Raw genomic sequence first — 19555 nt, 5'->3', positions numbered from 1 at the left:
TATATATACATACATACATACATACATATATATATAAATAAAAATAGACTCCCTCATTTAGTTGTAGTATTGTCTAAAAATGTATTATGGTACTTGTATTATGGCAAGCAGAAAAACATCTTATGGGTTTACCCTGTAGAAATCTCTGCTGTGGCTGCTGCCTGTAGGTGCTGGTGGAGAGAAGTGGTATGAGTCCCCTAAAGTTGGATACTGAGGTAGAGCTGGGAGGGACTGTGGTGCATTATCTGTTGGGAGATGCTGCATTAGTGGGGGATTCATATATATTGTACATTGATACGCTCTTGCGAAAATTACTGTAGCTGTAATATATTCAGTGATTCCCCTGGTGGGGTATTTATTTTAAATGAAAATATTCTCATTACATCTACGTACCTTTAGGCCGTACACAAAACAATGAGTCAGTCACAGTGACAAGAGATGAATCCACATTAGCCCTAAACATCAGCCATTTCTCAATGCAAACTCCTGATCTGTGAAATAAAATAATAAAAAACTTTTCAATGCTAAAAATGTGAACTTTATGTGTTATGACTACAAAGCGTGTGCAAAAGACTTACATGGCTTTCTGTGGACATCCGGTGAAGACGGTACTCAAGTTCGCAATACCACAATCAACAGTGTCACAACAGCAGCCGATGTCACAGAAGTCAGGGGTTAAATCACAGAGACAACCTTGATAAAAACAACAGAAATGACTTGTGTTAGTCAAGAAAAACTTCAGTTTTGTGCTTACTGGTTTAACAAGAGTACATGAGTAGACAATCACTGTCTCCTTGTGTACTCTTGACAGTGACACTGTCAATTCTTTAAAATCTTTATTGAGTTTATTGTACGCAATAGTTGTAAAAAGTGAATTCAACAATGTTTCTGACCATTGATCTTACTGGAAATAACTTAGATCTAGCTAAAGCCAAGATGTTTAGTTGAAACTGTACACTTTAATCAATAATTATAGAATCAATAATTACTGAGTTCTAAATCAGAGTCTCCAATTAGGGTCTGAGATATCGTTAGTAAGCGATAATAGTTCCTGAAGTTCAGCAGCTATTACACTGCACAAAAGAGAAAATGTAAACCACAGTATTTGAATCTGGTATTGTTTTAACACCGTTGGTTGCATTGCCAAGGGGCACCTGAAACAGACGATAGGGTTGAGAAGCTAAAGATGTACAAAAATGAAATTGGGTCTGGCTTGCACAAACAGGGGGAGACAGCTTGACTGTTCACGTAGCTGTATAGCACCTCTGGTTATCAAACCATCAAAACTAGGATAAGAGGCTTACTTGGCCTAACAAACAAACAAAGACAAGATAGCTAGTTACCCTCTGAAGCCACAAGAGGTTGGACGGTGGTTGCAGGGGGCTCTTCGGACACCACAAGGGGAGCTTGAGACGCAGTCAGCGCCGTGGTTGACCTGGAGTCCACGGCCGTTGTACCGCCCGGAGTAGAAGTTGCTGAGCTGGACGACACTCCATCCATAGGGCTGGGAGTCACGGATTCTGTGGCTGCGTGGGCCAGACGTCCACACAAGACGATACATATCTGAATTGAAAACCACTGGCGGGAATTCATTTTGTCAAAGAGACATGTTGCGGTCAACAGTGCAATGTCTAGCTAGATGGTTGTATGTTAAAACAATGGTCACTTTACAGTTGGCTGGATTTATGTCTCCTACGTCACTCGTTACAAATTTACACCCATGAATTCTTACGATGAAATAAACTAACGACAAAATGAAATAAGCAATTCAGAAAACGTTTTCCATGGGTGCTAGACAAAATACACCGAGAAAAAGCTTCTTCTTGTTACCAAGGAAGTTGTCAAGGCAACTTCCGTTAACACTACCGTAAAACCTGTAAAAGAGAAGAAATATATTTTTCTAACCTTTTTTTGTCAATGTGATCAGTTAGCAATGGTCTTACCATAATATATTACATATTCCAAAATATAGGCTTTAGATTGTACATTTGAGTTTTATCCGAGGGATAATGGATGAGTTGAGCTTGTCTCCAGAATATCAACTTAACCCTTGTAGGGTCTTCACGTCAAAAGTGAAAATCAACACTTTTGTTGACGCTTTTTTTATCGATGTTTTTAACTTTTTCTTAGGTTTTTGTCCCTTTTTTCAACACTTTTTACGCTTTTTTTGTCGATGTTAGTCACTTCTTTTTGACGTTTTCAACACTACGTAACACTACGTAACGCTAACTTATTAACTTTAGTTTTACAGTTATTTTTGAAATGTATGGTCAATGAACCTCATTTATAGGAAATTTTACCTAATGTTTGAGTTAGAAAAGCAGAAATTAGTAATTATTTAGAGTAGACTAAAATTATAGGAATGTACGTTACTCAATACTATTTCAAAACCACTTCAATTTGTTTCTCCAAATGCTTTAAAAAAATAAGACACCCCCCCCCCCCCCCCCCCCCCCCACCAAAATTAATGAAAGAAGGGATTTGTACTTGCCAAAGAGTATTGTATGGAATCAATCATGTTCTTTGGGGGTAATTAAAAAGAACATTGATGTAGGAAAACGGGTCAATTTGACCCGTGGACAACATGAGGGTTAAAATGAAATGTACTAGCTTTTTTGTGTGCTATTTTGTGCTTCTCAACCTAGATTTAAGGTCTGACATGTCAGGACATACACATCCAGTTACATTTAAGTGGATAATCTAGAGAACAATGAGCTATTAACCCATAAACATTCCCCTCAGCACCAAATGTCTGAGTTACAGAGTTTAGCATGCAAATACAGCAATTTCTCCATGAGAAAGCATTTATTAACTGAAGAGGTCATGCAGTAATTTTGCTGCATATGCTTATTTAATGCCTCCTGTGTCTGGACTCTACGGAGTTATGAGGTATCTATGTCCCAGAGGAAGCAGGCACATATGACAGTAAAAATGGTAATGGAAAAGCAGTGATTTTATTGGACTTGGCCTACATATTCAATCATTGACCCAAATGTATGTCCTAAACTTCTGAAGAAAAACTGTTACCCCAAGAGTTATCAAGTTTCACAGTACAATGCCAACAAGAAATGTTTCATCGGATTACCTGCATTCTTTTTCCTGCCTTCATCTCTCCCATGTGAGTGTGTTTTGGTTACCTATGGTACTAGGTAACTAGGACTTTGATTGTGTGAATCTGGCCTGGCCTGAGCCAGGGCCCTGGGGGGGCTACATACAAGTTCATTTAAGGGGGGTGTAAGTAGATTAAATTACATTCCTGAGAGTCATTTCTCCTTCAATTAAACAGATTATTACTATTTGTACAATGCTTCTAATATGATAGTAGGCAACTTCTGGGCTCTATGATGCTAGGAATATATACGTTGATTTCTTGACCTCACTATTTTTCCTCATGAGGTAATTACAATACCTCAGTGGCCATGAGGATATTACGAGCCCCCCGCAAGGTTGTAGACTGAAGTAAATGTCAATCAGAGGTAAACAAAATGTTCCTTGAGAGCTAGACCAGACAACAAAAGAATTCTGTTTGTATTCTTGGATTTTGTTCGCTCTCATTTCAAAGTTCAAGGTCTTTATTTATCTTAATAATTCATCTTAGGTCTCAGACTCCCTCCAACAATGTTAATAAATTAGGAATGAGAAAGAAAAGGAAGATCACTTCATGATGTGAGCCCTATTTCAATTAAAATGTTACTTAATTGCTTTTGGATAGCTGGACCTGTACTTATCACACTGCTAAACATGACGTTTTGGACCTACGTGAAAGACAATAGTAAAAATCCTGTACCGTTAGTTTTAACTCACAAACTGAAAACTAAAAGCTATGATAAATACATAAATTCTCTTCAATGTAAGAAGTGTTTTAACATCCCCTTTTCTAGTAAATACAATTATTTCCGATCCTCATTCACCGCCAAAAATATTTTACTAGTAGCCACCCTGTTGAAAACTGACCATGCTGACCTTTTATCTTGCTTTACAGGAGTCCCACCCCATATCCCCAGTAGCTGCCAAAATAGTCACAGCTTTTACCTGGTTACTACAGCAAACTGGTTTGTCAAACCTTTTATATAGTTTGTTGGAAAATGACTGAGTACATAGGTCTCTAGCTGTGCCCCTCTGCTGGTTGCAAGACTACTAGAAAAGAACATTCAGGACCGCCATTGACCAGGTTATGAACAAATTATAAACTTGTAAACAGTTGTGAAAACTAAAGTTTAGCCAAAAGAATTATGTATCCCATTAAATTAGAGCAGAAAATCAGAGTTGAGCATTGAGACTTTTGATTCTGATTGCCTGAGATTTCCAAAATCCGGTGTGTTAAACAGACCTGGCTGTCAGTAAGCTTCACTGTACTCCTGTACTCAGAATGAAGAGTGTGTTAATGGTGAAGGTGGTGACAGTGAACAAAGTGTTCCCTTCTTTACAGCTGTTTCTGTGTAAAAAAAAAAACACAGGGCCCTGACCTCAAGTTCATTCACCATTACTCTACGTCTTAATCTTTAATGGTTCCTAATGGTTGATTATCCTTTGACTGTTGTTTTGTTTGCAGAAATGCTCCTCCTAGAGCTGCATACCAACCAAAAGAAAAAAACTGAGCTCCCAGATGTGATTGTGTGGAGCCGCACAGATTAAAATCAGTGTTTTGCAGACGTTTTATTCATGATTGGTTTAGCCTTCATCTGATAAACATGATAAAGTCAATTAAACAAACACGTTGTCTACACAAAGAACGTCTTGCTTGAATCCTTCAATCACTGAAAACAAAGGATTGTGTGTAAATTCACATACTGTACTTAGATGCTTTGCGAGGTCTCTGGCTTTTTAACAGACTGTCTGAGGTTAACTTTCTCAGTTTACTTTAATTATTTATTCCTGCATTAAAAAGTTAATCACTGCAGAAGATTCACAGAAGATGGTGACCTTTTTTCAGTCTAGTGCCAAGTCTGCTTTTACCGCCTAAACCTGCCTTTTGTACCGTAACCTCTGACACACTTTCTGTGTTTGTTTTGTAAATTGAAAGCTTTTGAGGGCAAAAGCATGAAATCAGTGAGGAAACCCTATTCTTTATTGTTATCTCTCTTATTGTCCTTGCAACTCTTTTAAAATCCTGTCTGTATATAGAATTTTAAAGATCCCATATTGTAAAAAGTGAGAAACCATGTCTTTTCTGATTATAAAGGTCTAGGTGCTATGTAAGCACTGTTAAAGCATCAGAAACTGTGCCGCCCTGACTTCCATACGGTTGTGATGTAGCAGCTATATTATAAATAGGTTAGTCTCACTTTGCCAGACCGTTCTCCACCACGGCGCTGTGGAGGAGAGTCTGGCTAGTTCACACAGAATTCCAGGATGGGAGACAAACATACTGTGGTAATTTGTCATGTCTTCAAACCAATCACAATTGTCTAAGCGGTGCTAGGCACCGGGAAAAGCCGCGATGCCACTGCAAAATAGCCTCAGGAAGGAACTTGTTTAGTTGGAACACGTGTACGTTCAAAAGTTGTTTTAGTCGTGCAAAAGGAAACTCAGATTGGACAAATAGTCACGCTAACTGTCTAGATTTACCCTGCAGAGATCTGAGAAAAGGTTAACCATGGTCCTCTTAAATCGACCAGAGTTTAAAATGCCAACACAAAAGGAGCCCAAGGTAACGGATATCCTCCCTACGAGTGAAATCGGCAGAATAACCTTTGACAATGGAGAAATCCCGGAAGTGGAACATCAAAGATATAGACTCTATATAGTCTAGGTAGAAAGTGCTGCTACAGCGTTGTTACAGTCATTCCCCGGCTGCAGCAACGGTGCAGAGGCACCAAGAGTGCAGATGACCAGTGTTGGGCTACAATAGTGCCCCAAGGTTCTTTTTTGGAAGGAAGAAATTCTCAATTGCAGTTGGAGTATAGAGTGTACTTTATTACTAAACGTTCTAGAGACAAGATGCAGGCAAAGTACAGAGAGATAAGTCTCTTGCAGTAGATTACCTATTTGTCCTACCTCCTCTTCCTCGGCTGTCCCCTTATTCCCACATTTCAGACACTCGCAAAAAAAAGCTCAGCAACTTTAGGTTTTGGTATATACAAACAAGGTCATGTAAAAACATAATTTATTGCAAGGATCATAGTCTATTCCTTTGTCTGGTGTTATCTCTTCAACTGTAACATTCGCCTAATGTTCTTTTCCACTGCAACATTCACTCACCCCTACTGAACACAACACCCTCAAATGATGATTATAATTCACAAAATATTAAGCAAAGCAACTATAAATTCCAACACCATGCAGATCTTAAAAGCACAGGCACTAAAACGCAGTGTTTAAGACAGAGGGTTAACACAGGTATATTCAGTCAGACAGTATGAGAAAAATGATGTTTTTTTTTAAACATAAAACATGTAAACATGTTCCAGTAGAAAGCCAAAATACAAGTATGAACCTAAAAATGAGCATGATATGGGACCTTTAACTCTCAACTTGCGTAGCTCAGAATTTAAGCTTCAAATTGCTTTAAACTTTACTTTTATTCCAATGTGTCCGCACTGTAAAAGACAAAATATTTCACTGCTTCAGGCAACTGTCGTGCTGAGCCTATTTCCTGTGATAATATTATTTTTTACATTCAGCAGGAAACGGCTTGTGGAAATCCTGGAATGTGTATATGAACAAACTGCGTCTTGCTGAACTGAGCACTCTGGGCATGAACAAATTCACGTCCAGCTACTAGTCTACACGTGTAAAATGTTTCTACTTTGCAAGCTTATGGAAGCTAAATTAAGAAGAGCAGACATTTCTCAAGCTATCGTTTACTGACTGTTTGTTTTTTTCACTGTAAAAGTTTGGGTCCAAAGGTGGGTTTCAGCTAATAGAGGGTCAACATTTTCTCTTACAGAAAGATTTTTCTTTCTAAGAAATATTTGTAACATTTTACAACACTGGTGCACAAATATTCATTCATTAATGGTTAACTAATGATCTTCATGAGTTAATGACTCATTATACAGACTGAGTCATACAGGAATTGCTATTAATTAAGTCTGTCATCATGGATTAATTCCCTATCAACATCTAGCATTAATAATACTGCAAATGAATGTGTTGAATTTCAACTTACAAGTCTGCAACTGGGAAACCACTGCACCAGATGATGGTGCATCTGTTTATTACCTAATGCAATGCCTTGCTCTGATATTTGCATGCAGCCAACTAACCCCTCCTTGAAACACGTTTTCTGACAATGCACTCACTGTGCAACTGTCCCACATGCCTCAAATGTGTGGCCTATAAGGAACTCTCAAAACCAATAACCAGGGTGTGATTTGTGAAAAAAAAGTAAAGGGGAGAAGGGGGGGGGGGGCTCTTTTTTGTAGTTTGCTCCCATGTGGTGTGTCATGCCCTTTTAAGACCCTCCCTTGTCCTTTCCTCAAATCACATAGCAAGCAGTTCAGATAGTCCTGTGAGCAAAAGTGGAATTCATACGTGACTGGGAATGTTACATAAGAGCACTTTAGTGTAGGTCTGAAAGTTCCAGTGATCGCAGACAGACAAGAACCTGGTAAAAGCACTCAGACAGACAGATTAGCAAGATAGAAAGAGGGTGAAAAGATTTTTACAGTGACTGAAGCATTTCCGCTTCAGCTGGGAATTCAGGAGGGATTGTTTTTCAGATGTTTAAGAGGATTTAGGCTGAAAAGCAGAAGAAATCGAGAGAAGAGAAGACAAAACCGGTTCCTTTCCACAAGACAAGAGAGATAAGGAAGATATAATGAGATATGAGAATGAGTAAACAGAGATCAAGCAGGAAGAGGTTTGCAGACAGCTAACTGTGTACAAAAGCAAATCAAGTGTGCAGGTTTGACAAAGGACCAAAAGCCAGCTGAAAGAGGAGCTGCTGCAGACACGAGCTCAGGAAGAAGCACGTACTGGCCTCGTCTGAGCCATTTTACACATTTTGACGTCTGGTTTTTGGGTTCATCGACTAAACTTTTGACAGTATTAGTCATGTCGGAGGAAGGAAAATTGTCCTACAGTGAAGCCATTGCGAAGGCGTACTCGTCCATATCTCGCTTCCCTCTCATCCCAGTCAGAGGAATTCCTCTCATGAGCCTCATCGCCAAAAACTGGGACTCCATCTGGGCTTTCCGTCCGGAGCCCTCAGACCTCCTCATCGCCACCTACCCCAAAGCAGGTAGGCCAACTAGTTTAGGTCTAAGTAAGTAATCAGTTTTGGACATGATGTTTTTTAGTCATTTGAATTTTTATTGAAGTTCTGTCAGTGTTCACATAGTTGGTGCCAGTAGTGACATGTAGCCTATATATGGGGCGCCGTTTGTAAAGCGGCTCGTGCTGAAAATAACAGCAACATTTTGTCACATGTAGCTTGAATAATGTTTAAATAACTGGTATGAAATTTTGAGGGTCACTTTCTTGCCATCATTACAACAATATTGTCAAATTGAAAATATTTTAAATAGTTAAATCCAAAATTAAATGTTACACCTAAATGTTAAATGTTAAATCTATATGTAATCTAATTAAATGTTAAATCTAAATCTAAATGTTAAATCTAAATCTAAATGTTAAATCTAATTAAATTAATGTTAAATCTAAATATTAATCTAAATCTAAATGTAAATCTAATATTAAATCTAAACTAAATGTTAAATCTAAATCTAAATCTAAATGTTAAATCTAAAATAAAATCTAAATCTAAATGTTAAATCTAAATCTAAATGTTAAATCTAAATCTAAATCTAAATGTTAAATCTAAATATAATCTAAATCTAATGTTAAATCTAAATCTAAATGTTAAATCTAATCTAATCTAATGTTAAATCTAAATGTTCGGGTGAAACTAAATATTTAGCTAATATGCAAAATAATGTCGGTAACCGGAAGTACCAAAATAAAAGTCGAGGAGGTCAGTGTAGTTTATAGTGTCAAAAACGAATAAAATCCTCTCATGGGAGATATGGACTCTGAACTTGGATAAACCGTGAAAATAACTACCTAAATAATAAACACAGTTGGGGAAAACTGTATTTGAAGAGTACTTTGAGTTTTTAGTGGCACTTTTATGAATGGTGTGGGAATTATAGCCACTATAGCCAGCCACGGGGGGGCTCACTTTGATGGTCTGTCACGTTCGCTGATTAACGTCAGCAAGAGCCTATCCCGCGCCCCCGACAAGGCACGGTACTGTTGGCCATGGTCATGCGTAATGTCTAACGAATCAGCGTTAGCCGAGAACATCGGCAGAGCCGTCCTGGTGGCTGAACAAACTTATTCAACAGCGACTGCAACAGCCTCAGGGCCACCGCAGGGCACCCGGTAAGCATGTTTTCCAAATCACGGAGCTAGCAACACTGTTGTCAAGGGCTAACTTAACTAAACTAGTAACGGTAGCTAGCCAGTAGAGATTTGCTACTACCTTGACAACAAGACAATGCTAGCTCCGTGATTTGGAAAACATGCTTACCGAGGTGGCTGCGGTGGCCCTGAGGCTGTCGTGTTGCTGTTTAATAAGTTTGTACAGCCACAAGGAGGCTCTGCCGATGTTCTCGGCTAACGCTGATTCGTTGGACATTTCGCAGTGTTGTCAGTGCCTTGTCGGGGGCGGGGGATAGGCTCTTGCGACGTTAATGCAAGCGAACGTGACAGACCAGTCAAGTGAGCCCCCCCGTGGCTGACTATAGTGGCTATAATTCCCAACCATTCATAAAAGTGACACTAAAAACTCAAAGTACTCTTCAAATACCGTTTTCCCCAACTGTGTTTATTATTTTAGGTAGTTATTTTCACGGTTATCCAAGTTCAAGAGTCCATATCTCCCAATGAGAGGATTTTTATCGTTATTGACACTATAAACATACACTGACTCCTCGAGCTTTTATTTTGGTACTTCCGGTTACCGACATTAATTTGCATATTAGCTAAATATTAGTTTCACCCGAAACATTTAGATTTAACATTTAGATTAGATTAGATTAACATTTAGATAGATTAACATTAGATTTAGATTTAATATTTAGATTTAACATTTGATTTAGATTAGATTTAACATTTAGATTTAGATTTAACATTTAGATTAGATTTAATATTTAGATTTAACATGTAGATTTAGATTTAGATTTAACATTTAGATTTAGATTTATATTTAGATTTAAATTTAGATTCATTTGATTATTAGATTAGATTAATATTTAGATTACATTAGATTTAGATTTAGATTTAACATTTGATTTAGATTTAGCATATATATTACATTTAACATTAGGTGTAACATTTAATATTTGGATTTAAATTTAAAAATTTCCAAGTTGACAAAAATGTTGTAAATGTGCAAGAAAGTGACCCTCAAAATTTCATATCAGTTATTGAACAATTTAAAGCTAAACAAAAAATTTGTCCGACAAAATGTTGCTGTTATTTTCAGCACGAGCCGCTTTACAAACGGCGCCCCATACGAGCCGCTTTACAAACGGCGCCCCATACCTATAGTGCAAATTTGAGTAGGTCTGTTCCTTTACATTTTCCGCTACTTTAAACTCCCACTCATCCATATATAAGAGGAAAATATTGTACTTTGTAGGCTACTCCACAACATTTATTTGACAGCTTAGTTACTGTTTGAGATTTATAGTTTGCAAACAAAACATATGATAATCTTATAAAATGTAATGCATTGTCATGGATAAAACTAAAATAGTTAGAATTAGTTCCGTCTTAACAAACAACAGTGAAATGATGCTTACACATTTATAATATTCCAAGTGATGTAATACATATAGGTAACACTTTACAATAAGGTACACAAAAAAGGATAGTTATTGTTTTTGAGAGAGTAACGAATTATTAGTTACCCTTCTCAGAAGGGTAGTTACCCTTTTTCAGAAAGGTAACGAGAGATTAGGCTAGTTACCCTTTTTCAAAAGGGTAGTTACCCTGTTTCAGAAGGGTAGTTTCCCAATTTTCAGAAGGGTATCCACCCTTTTTCAAAAGGGTAGATACCCTTTTTCAGAAGGGTAGTTTCAATGTGTAATAATGTCATATATATGTGAAATAAGATACAATTCTTGGACTTGAGTAAATGTTTCGGTTATTTTGGTGTGGTGCAGGATAATGTCAGTGTTAATTTGTGTTTTGGGGACATAAGGGACCACATGGACCCAAGAGATAGTTGACCTTCTTTTTCACAACGGCGATGCCGAGGCCTGCAAACGAGCCCCAACACCCGTCCGCAGTCCTTTCCTAGAGATCTTCTCCCCACCGCCCATACCCTCAGGTGTGTAACCAGGTGGTTATGTTTGTATGTGTCTGATTGTATTTGCCAGTTCAAGTGCACTTTGTTAAAACATAAGAAATTATTACTGTGGTGACATTTGTAAGGTGACATGGCACATGACTGTGCCATGTCACCTTACAAATTTAATTCCTGGTGGAATGTTTCTTCCGTCTTAATCAGGGTCAATAAGGCATAGGCACAGAATGCATTGTGTATAGTTTCTCGGAACAGCATCTGATGTAACATGATCACATGGGTAGCACAAGACTTCTCAATCTAGAATAGCAAACATTGTAAGGAAGGAGCAAAGGATGCTCTCCTGCTTGTTTTAGGTCTCTTGGGTCTGAGGGCCTACTGGAGCGATTGACTAAGTCATAGTGGACAAAGGGCTGATGACCACTTTAACTTCATAGGAGGCCTTTAGTCTGATTAGTAGTTAGTCTGTAGTTGTAAGTTCAATGAATTCTCATTTATAAAGTATTTTGTTCCATGGTTTGTGTGTAAAAAAAGATTTAGTCACACAGAGGAAAAGAACACCCCTGGCAGCCCTGAGATCATGAGGTGCAATTGATTAATTTAAGTTTTGCTTGCTTGTTTAAAATCAGGGTGGCGTCCAGATTAAAGTTAAGCTTAAATGCTGTTATTTAACATACACTAATTGCCTCTGCTAGCTGAAGTTGAGGACTATTAGCCTCCTTCATCTGCAGCACAAAGGTATGTGTTTAAGATGAATCATTTTGAGTTTTTAGTCAATGCTATGTAGTTTGGTTGTTCATTAACTACAAATAGAACAACCATCCTTTACCAACAATGTTGCTGCAGAAAGCCCCACACACGAAGTCCTCTTTTGTTTAAAGATTTTATTTTATAACATCCCAGATATTTGTTCTAAAGTTAAAAAGTAGCTTAAATGGTGCTAGTTTTAAGTCAGTCTTTGTGCATCAAAGTGGGATTAACGTAACATCAGTACAGCATGGAATCTGAGATAGCATGGAACAAATTGTTCAACTCGTGCACATATCCTTTTCCCTGAACTTACGTTTCAGGTCTTGATCTTCTGAAGAAAATGGATCCTCCAAGAATCATCAAAACACATCTTCCTTTTCAGTTGGTGCCTCCTGGATTTTGGGAAAACAAGTGCAAGGTAAGATCAGATTCAACTGATAAGCACAACTTTGTTGCTTCACACTAAACAATAAATGCATGTTGACTGGGTAAAAGGTTCATGATAAAATGCTCATAAATGAGATGAGAGGTTAACAATACAATGCCACACAATTAGCTTACCCATTGCTTGCATTTTTGCTGTATATCCATTTTTATATGTTTTATTTGTTTGTAAAGGCTATCTATGTGGCACGCAATGCTAAAGACAACCTGGTGAGCTACTACCATTTTGATTGTATGAATATGACCCAGCCTGACCCAGGACCCTGGGAAGGCTACATACCTAAGTTCATGCGAGGAGAGTGTAAGTAGATTAAATCCCATTATTTTACCTTTATTCAAACCGGTTATTCCCGTCTGCACAAAGCTTCCAACCAATTAGAAATGACCACCACAATGGTCCATTCAATCACTCCACCAGCCAGAAGTTCTTATGTATTTTTTTCTTATCTAACACATGTAAATGTGTAAAAGTGGTTGGTGCACCTTAGAAGAATAAATTCCTTACCTCACTGTTTTTCCCCATGAAAAACATGGTATGCCTCAATTGCCATGACAGGAATAGCAGCACCCTGCAAGGCTGCAGGGTGAAGGTATTGCCAATTAGAAGAAAATGTTCCAAAGGAATTTCAACTGCGTATTGTTATACTTCATTTTTGCTTTGGTGCCATCAATACACCAACTGCTACTGTACGACCACAGATTACAATAGTAGTAGTTACAGCATTTTAATTAAAATGGTCAGGTTTTGAAGTATGTTGCCGTTAATGTTAACTGTTAATATCAAATATCAAATCACTCTCTATTAAGGCAATGTTATCAATGATTTATACATTGTAACTAATCACAGATCAGTTATATAAGATTACTAAGAATATCTTTTGGGTTGCCAGATTGTGACAAAAATCCCTCCAACTGGTGTTAAGCCAGCTGCAGCATGACACTTGTTTAGATTTCTTTAGCTCTTTAATTCTTCAGTAGGATTGCGCCAATGGGCTGTTAGACCATTTACCTTCTGGAAAAGGGCTCAACAACACCTGGAACTAAATCTATTTATCAGCAACTTATTATAATTTTTAACTGCGGACTTTGTGGAATTGTTGTAAAAAAATAAAAAAAACGTGTTGATTTATTATGACTTCATATTTCATCTATATTTTAATGTAACAATTGACAGTGGGGCTACTTGTATGTGAAAGTTGAAGTTTGTCGTGAACCTACAGGGAATCTGAATTAGCCAACAGCAAAAGTTACTAAGACATCTGCAATTATAAATGTGTAAGTGTTATTGCAGAAATACATCAAGCCAGCAATTGTAAATAATAACATGTTGTCAAAAAATGGATGTTGGTCCAGATCCCTGCAGCCCTGTTCTAGAAGGTAAGTAGATTAACTGTTCATTGATGAGTCTTCTTGACGAATAAAAGAGGCAACCCAAAAGTTAATGACTTATAATTGATCTATATAGATAAGTATAAGTAAGTATTTATTAACGTTATAAAAACTATACAACATATAAAGCCTTAAAAAGTTGAAACAAACTTTACTGGACTTGGAGTAATGTTACCATGAAAGATGCTCAATGTGATCTGTTTCCACAGTGTCATGGGGCTCCTGGTATGACCATGTGAAAGGTTACTGGATGGAGAGAGAGAAGAAGAATATCCTTTACCTCTTCTACGAGGACATGAAAGAGGTACAGATTACATATGGACTCAGTATTACCAAAACATGTTGTATGTACTCTTACCATCATATTTAATCCTCAGAATCCTCGGCGTGAAGTGGAGCGCATCATGAGGTACCTGGACTTGTCGGTCTCTGATGAGGTCATCAGCCGAATTGTGGAACTCACGTCCTTTAAGAACATGAAAGAGAACCCGATGGCCAACTACTCCTGCGTCCCAGCTCCTGTTTTTGATCAGTCAATCTCCCCCTTCATGAGAAAAGGTACATCAATCTGTTCCTAGTCTTGTCCAGAGGCAAGATATTGATCAAAATAATAAAATAAAATGAGCAGGGCAGGGCATATACTAATTCCAAAGGTCCAGGTTTCAAAATTAGGGTGAGTGATCTGCATTGGGTGAATACAATATCATGAACACAATATCTCACTCCTATTAACATCTTATAATGTAATGCAGTTAAATCAAAAGCATAAGCCTCACAAAGACACAACACACTAATCTGTTATTGGATTGTGTCATATTTTGTCTTCTCCCTGTACTTCACAGGTCAATTAAATCCAATTTATTTAAATTAACAAAAATAAAAGTGCAATCAGTTAATCAGCAATGTGTGTAATGTATGGATGTGTGTAGTGTGGTGTATGTATGTATGTATGTATGTATGTATGTATGTATGTATGTATGCATGTATGCATGCATGCATGTATGTATGTATGTATGTATGTATGTATGTATGTATGTATGCATGTATGCATGTATGTATCAAGGCTATAATGCAAAAGTAACTAAACCCAAAATACAAACAAGCCAAGCAACCTTGAGGAGGGAGAGAGAGAGAATGACTCCTCGTAATCCTATTTATAGACATGTGAGCAATGAGTTGATCTAGGTGTCAATCATGAGTCCTCATTAGCCAATCCCCAGATCCCAGCAACCAAAGGGACTTAATAGGCCTAGGAACCATCCCACATTATACAGGATAGTGGCGCTCCCTAGAGGTTTCTAGCTTTCTAGCCTTTGCTTTTTTTTCATAGAATATAATAACTTTATGCTCAAAATGAATGAAATTAATAGTCAATTAAATGATTAGTCTAAAGGCAGGAAATTAATCTGAAACTATTTTCTAACTATTCATTGCTTCACCGTTTTTCTTGCAGTGTAGTTATTTGACTATTGTATTTTGGAGTATTTGAAGATGTCAGTTCGGGACTTTTTCCACTGTTTTGTGATATTTTATAAACCAAACCATCGAGAAGAAAAAAAAATGACTTTGTTTGTCACTTGATTAATCAATAAGGAAAATAATTGATAGTTGCAGCCCTAATGTTCAACAATAGATGCTTCTAGGGAAAATTATTAAAGAACTTGATTTATATATCTAACATTGTTGTATTCTCTCTTCTATTCTCATGTTCTCTCTTTACAGGTGAAGTAGGAGATTGGAGAAACCATTTTACACCCGAGCAATCAAAGATGTTTGATGAGGATTATGAAAAGCAAATGAAGGAAGTCAACATACCATTCAGGACCCTCATCTAACGGATCTTGGCTTTTCTACGGCTGCAACTCTGCAAACCAAAGACCGGTGGACTGACACTGTGCAGCACTATACAATCAGAAATTTGGCACAAGCCAAATACCCAAAACAAAAATGAATGCAAACAAATTAGTTTGATCCTTGATGTAGAACACTATAATCACTGCGCCTCTTGTTATGTTAAGTTTAAAGGATCAATAAAAATGTACTCCACAATACATGCACATGAGTTTGTAATCATCACTTTATTGCAGCTTATCACGTAAACAATATATAAGACCAAAAGTGTTGTGACTGAGTGGACATGCCAATTTTATGTCATGAGACCTCCTAACAGCCTGCTGATTGAATTAAGATATTATAATATAATAATAGAGAGCGCTGGCATATGAAGTCAATTTGCAACACTACACCACACTGTACAGAGCCCAGCCAAAGCAGGGAGGCTGCACGAGACACGAGCAACAAAGGCTAAAGTAAAAGTAATGAGCTGGAAAGTAAATCATATGAAAATGGACAGAGGACACAAAAACACAACAGCTGAGAATATCCAAGTTTAACAAAAAATCACTTTTAATACATACTTTATTCTGAGAATAATATCTTAAATACTTGAATACTTTTCCGACAGGGACACATCCCTTCATTTTAATCAAATCTCCTTCCTTATATAGAAGCTATGTTTATGTAGATTTTTTGACAAGTTTTATTGTTTTTTTCCTATGTTTTCCCTGTGTTTTCAACTCTCTCTTTTATTGGTTGGCTCCCCTCTTTGGTTCTGAACTTCCTCTCTCTCTTCTTCGCCTCTTTTTCTCCAACCCTTACGATCCCCTTCTTCTACATCTTTATTTAGCTTCTGTACCTGGTAAAGAGAAATGGATATATTACAGAAGGGAAATGATTTTTGGACAACAATGAATAATGAGATGACAACACTTTTGACAAATTAAATGGAAACAACATTTAAACTATCTTCGCGGACAAATATATGATCATTACTAAGTTAAAGTATTAGAAAGCAACCCCAAAAATGAACTAACCTTACCAAGAATGCATGATGCAATGTATAAAATAACTTCAGAATAAGTGCTTTTTAACATCAAATCTAATGAAAGCAGCAAGACAACTAAGTTGGTGGAGCATGTCATTTTGCACAAACAGCATGACGGTCCCATTTAAAACATATTCTATAAAAACTAACATTGGTAACACTTTATCACAACACCCCCTTCCCCATTTATAAGCAGTACGTAAACATATAATAAACGGTTTAAACATATGGTGTAGTTTTAAGCAGATATAAGAGCATTTTAGTGTTTGTTGATGTACGGTATTTTTAACAATTATAACCTCTCCTATTAAGACACATTTTATATAATTACAACTGTGTATTATTATATTGCCATTCATTATCTGCTTATATACTTATATTATTTTGGTTGTTTTTATTTCTGTGTTGAATTGAATATTTTTTTGTTTGGTGGTTGCTTTTAATGTAATTATGCATGGCAGTGTAAAGTGTTGGGTGGACTCCAGGAAGAATAGCTTGGCCTCAGCTAATAAATCAATTCAAATCAAATATACCAGCATCCTGTTAAGAGTTAAATCCATTAATAATTTATACACATTTTAAAAAGAACTGACATCTGCTTACAACTATTGTGTTACAAACAATAGTTTTCTATGTTTATATTCTGCTTATAAATCTTAATTATAGGAGGGTTGAGATAAAGGGTTGTCAAAGGCTTTTTGTGGGACGCCAACAATATCATGTTTTTTTTTTTTTTTTCAGACATCGGTCACACTCTTACCAACAGATGGAAACAATCCCAAAAGCACGCTGTACTGCTGACACAGACAGAAGAAACTCAGAGGTGATTAACTGGGCATCTTATGAGCCAGTATAAACACAGAGCTCAGAGGATTAGATAGAGAAAGCCGCAGTCATCGTGTCACCTTGTCAATTTGTGACAGATATTCATTTTTCATTTACGTCATTAAGTAGTAGGGAGAAGACAGAGTTCCACATCAACAGGAGTGTGATATCATATAAAGTATGCACCACTGAGGACTGATTGGCATAAGAGCAGCAACATACGCAACAAAACAAAACATACACCAACATGCGCCATGACAACAGATACTGTACACAGTGAAAACAAGAGCAGTTCGAGTTGTGGAATACCTGGCTTTAGTTACAGGCTAATGGTGGTGGGTTGACTGAATTTAGTCTGGAAATCAACAAAGGTTAAGTGAGTTAATGATGAGGGAGTGATAGGATTAGACAGATGAAATTAGACGATATTGAATTTATGATGAATTTGTTGATAGATGAAGAGATTAAATGAAATGACAGTACAGGATTAAGAATAATTACACTTAGCTAAAATATTAATGAATTAATAACAAAAAAGATTACAGTCTTAATAAATGTTATATTCAAGCTTCTTAAAAGAGATCAGAACTGTTATTTTAGGAAATGGGGTACATATATATATTTTTTGTTAGAGTGAATGTGCAAAAATGTGAGGCTACTTACACTCAATGTAGTTGCGGGCCACAAACTTCAGCACTTCATCAATGAGGATGACGGGGAAGGAAAGCTTCAGGACCATCATCCACTGGTCTATGTTCAGATGGGTCAACTTGAAGACCATCTGGGGGGTAAAAGAGTGGGAGTCAGTGCTGGGAAACTACAGTGGAGAGCAACTGCAACAAAAACCACATGTCACAGAGGATAACATTTCAATATAATTCATAAAACTGGGAGATTTACACGTGTAACTCTTAAAACTATCTGTAGAGAGCACTGGTAGCTGACTTACGGGCAGAGGGTCAACATAGATGATCATGAAATGCAGGGACATGGAGAGGGTCATGGCGGAGAGCAGCCAGAAGTTGCTCCATGGGGGCATGCGAAGCAGAGACTGGTTCTCAGACAAGCTTGAATAAGAAAAAACGAATTATGGTAATAAATGTCTGTGTTGCCTGAAGAAACCACTGGAATCATCATCAAATGTATCATCATCACACATGACGTATTACCTGTTGAGAGCGTTGCACATCTCAATGGTGACCAGCACAGACAAGGCCATGGTCATGGGAGTGCAAGCCTCAAAGATCTCACAGTCGATCCCTTCGAAGTCCACATTTTCATCGTGGCACTGCATGAAGTGGGACTGTACAGCGGAGAGGCTAGGTTAGTAAGTGTCTAAATGTGAGTGTTTGTGAAAGACAACATGGAAGAGACACAATCACTTACCAGCTGGTAGTAGGAGACTTGGGGACCACTTACATCATAGAGGAACCAATAGGCAGCACCACCAACAGTGGCACAACCGACATACCCTGTTTGTAAAAGATAACAGTGTCAGCGTGGGCAATGGTTTTTCCCACATTTAAACAATATCCAAATATCCAATAATGTCCTACTTACCACCAATGGCCATGTATCTGAAGAACAGCCAGCCAGAGATCAGGGGCTCCTTGGCGGAACGGGGGGGCCTGCCCATGATGTCCAGGTCAGGGGGGTTGAAGCCCAGAGCAGTTGCGGGCAGACCATCAGTAACCAGGTTGACCCACAGCAGCTGGACGGGGATCAGGGCCTCAGGCAGACCCAGAGCGGCAGTCAGGAAGATACTAAGAGAGTGAAAAAGTAAATATTAGAACAAACAGAATGCCAAGGTTAGCCAATGATGGCTGAAATGTGGCTTTTAGGTGTGGATCGGAGTGCATGTTACATAAGTAACTCACCAGACGACCTCACCAACATTGGAGGAGATGAGGTAGCGGATGAACTGCTTCATGTTGTTGTAGATAGCTCTGCCCTCCTCAACAGCAGCCACAATGGAAGCAAAGTTGTCGTCAGCCAGGACCATCTCA

The 19555-nt window shown here is 37.7% G+C and overlaps 3 protein-coding genes across 4 annotated transcripts in view; 1 reads left to right on the top strand and 2 right to left on the bottom strand.

The window, feature by feature from the left end:
- tctn2 (tectonic family member 2) overlaps nucleotides 1–1837 on the bottom strand; it is a 5472-nt gene extending 3635 nt beyond the window's left edge. Inside the window, exons 1-4 of one of the 2 annotated variants that reach the window (XM_032502462.1) lie at nucleotides 1344–1837; nucleotides 579–693; nucleotides 394–491; nucleotides 133–245 (exon numbers count right to left, since the gene is read on the bottom strand). In XM_032502462.1, coding sequence (XP_032358353.1) covers nucleotides 133–245; nucleotides 394–491; nucleotides 579–693; nucleotides 1344–1593 — 576 coding nt within the window. In that variant the 5' untranslated portion in view covers nucleotides 1594–1837. The remainder of the gene's footprint in view (nucleotides 1–132; nucleotides 246–393; nucleotides 492–578; nucleotides 694–1343) is intronic. The other variant, XM_032502463.1, reaches the window with a different exon arrangement.
- A 5615-nt stretch (nucleotides 1838–7452) lies between these two features.
- On the top strand, nucleotides 7453–16180 carry sult1st6 (sulfotransferase family 1, cytosolic sulfotransferase 6). The gene is made up of 7 exons (XM_032502529.1): nucleotides 7453–8185; nucleotides 11153–11281; nucleotides 12328–12425; nucleotides 12626–12752; nucleotides 14050–14144; nucleotides 14218–14398; nucleotides 15563–16180. Exons 1-7 carry the CDS (start codon nucleotides 7999–8001, stop codon nucleotides 15673–15675), a joined length of 930 nt encoding a protein of 309 aa, XP_032358420.1. The 5' UTR covers nucleotides 7453–7998; the 3' UTR covers nucleotides 15676–16180.
- atp2a1l (ATPase sarcoplasmic/endoplasmic reticulum Ca2+ transporting 1, like) overlaps nucleotides 15900–19555 on the bottom strand; it is an 11882-nt gene continuing 8226 nt past the window's right edge. Inside the window, 7 exon segments of the mRNA XM_032502430.1 lie at nucleotides 15900–16535; nucleotides 18213–18330; nucleotides 18499–18616; nucleotides 18719–18852; nucleotides 18936–19021; nucleotides 19110–19312; nucleotides 19427–19555. The exon segment at nucleotides 19427–19555 is cut by the window's right edge and continues 11 nt beyond it. Of these exon segments, the coding sequence (XP_032358321.1) occupies nucleotides 16519–16535; nucleotides 18213–18330; nucleotides 18499–18616; nucleotides 18719–18852; nucleotides 18936–19021; nucleotides 19110–19312; nucleotides 19427–19555 (805 nt within the window). The 3' untranslated portion in view covers nucleotides 15900–16518.

Source organism: Etheostoma spectabile, chromosome 21, assembly GCF_008692095.1.
Source record: "Etheostoma spectabile isolate EspeVRDwgs_2016 chromosome 21, UIUC_Espe_1.0, whole genome shotgun sequence".
In the NCBI taxonomy this organism is placed as follows: domain Eukaryota; kingdom Metazoa; phylum Chordata; class Actinopteri; order Perciformes; family Percidae; genus Etheostoma; species Etheostoma spectabile.
The sequence above is the reverse complement of the archived record's forward strand: the minus strand, read 5'-3'. Positions and strand labels throughout refer to the sequence as shown.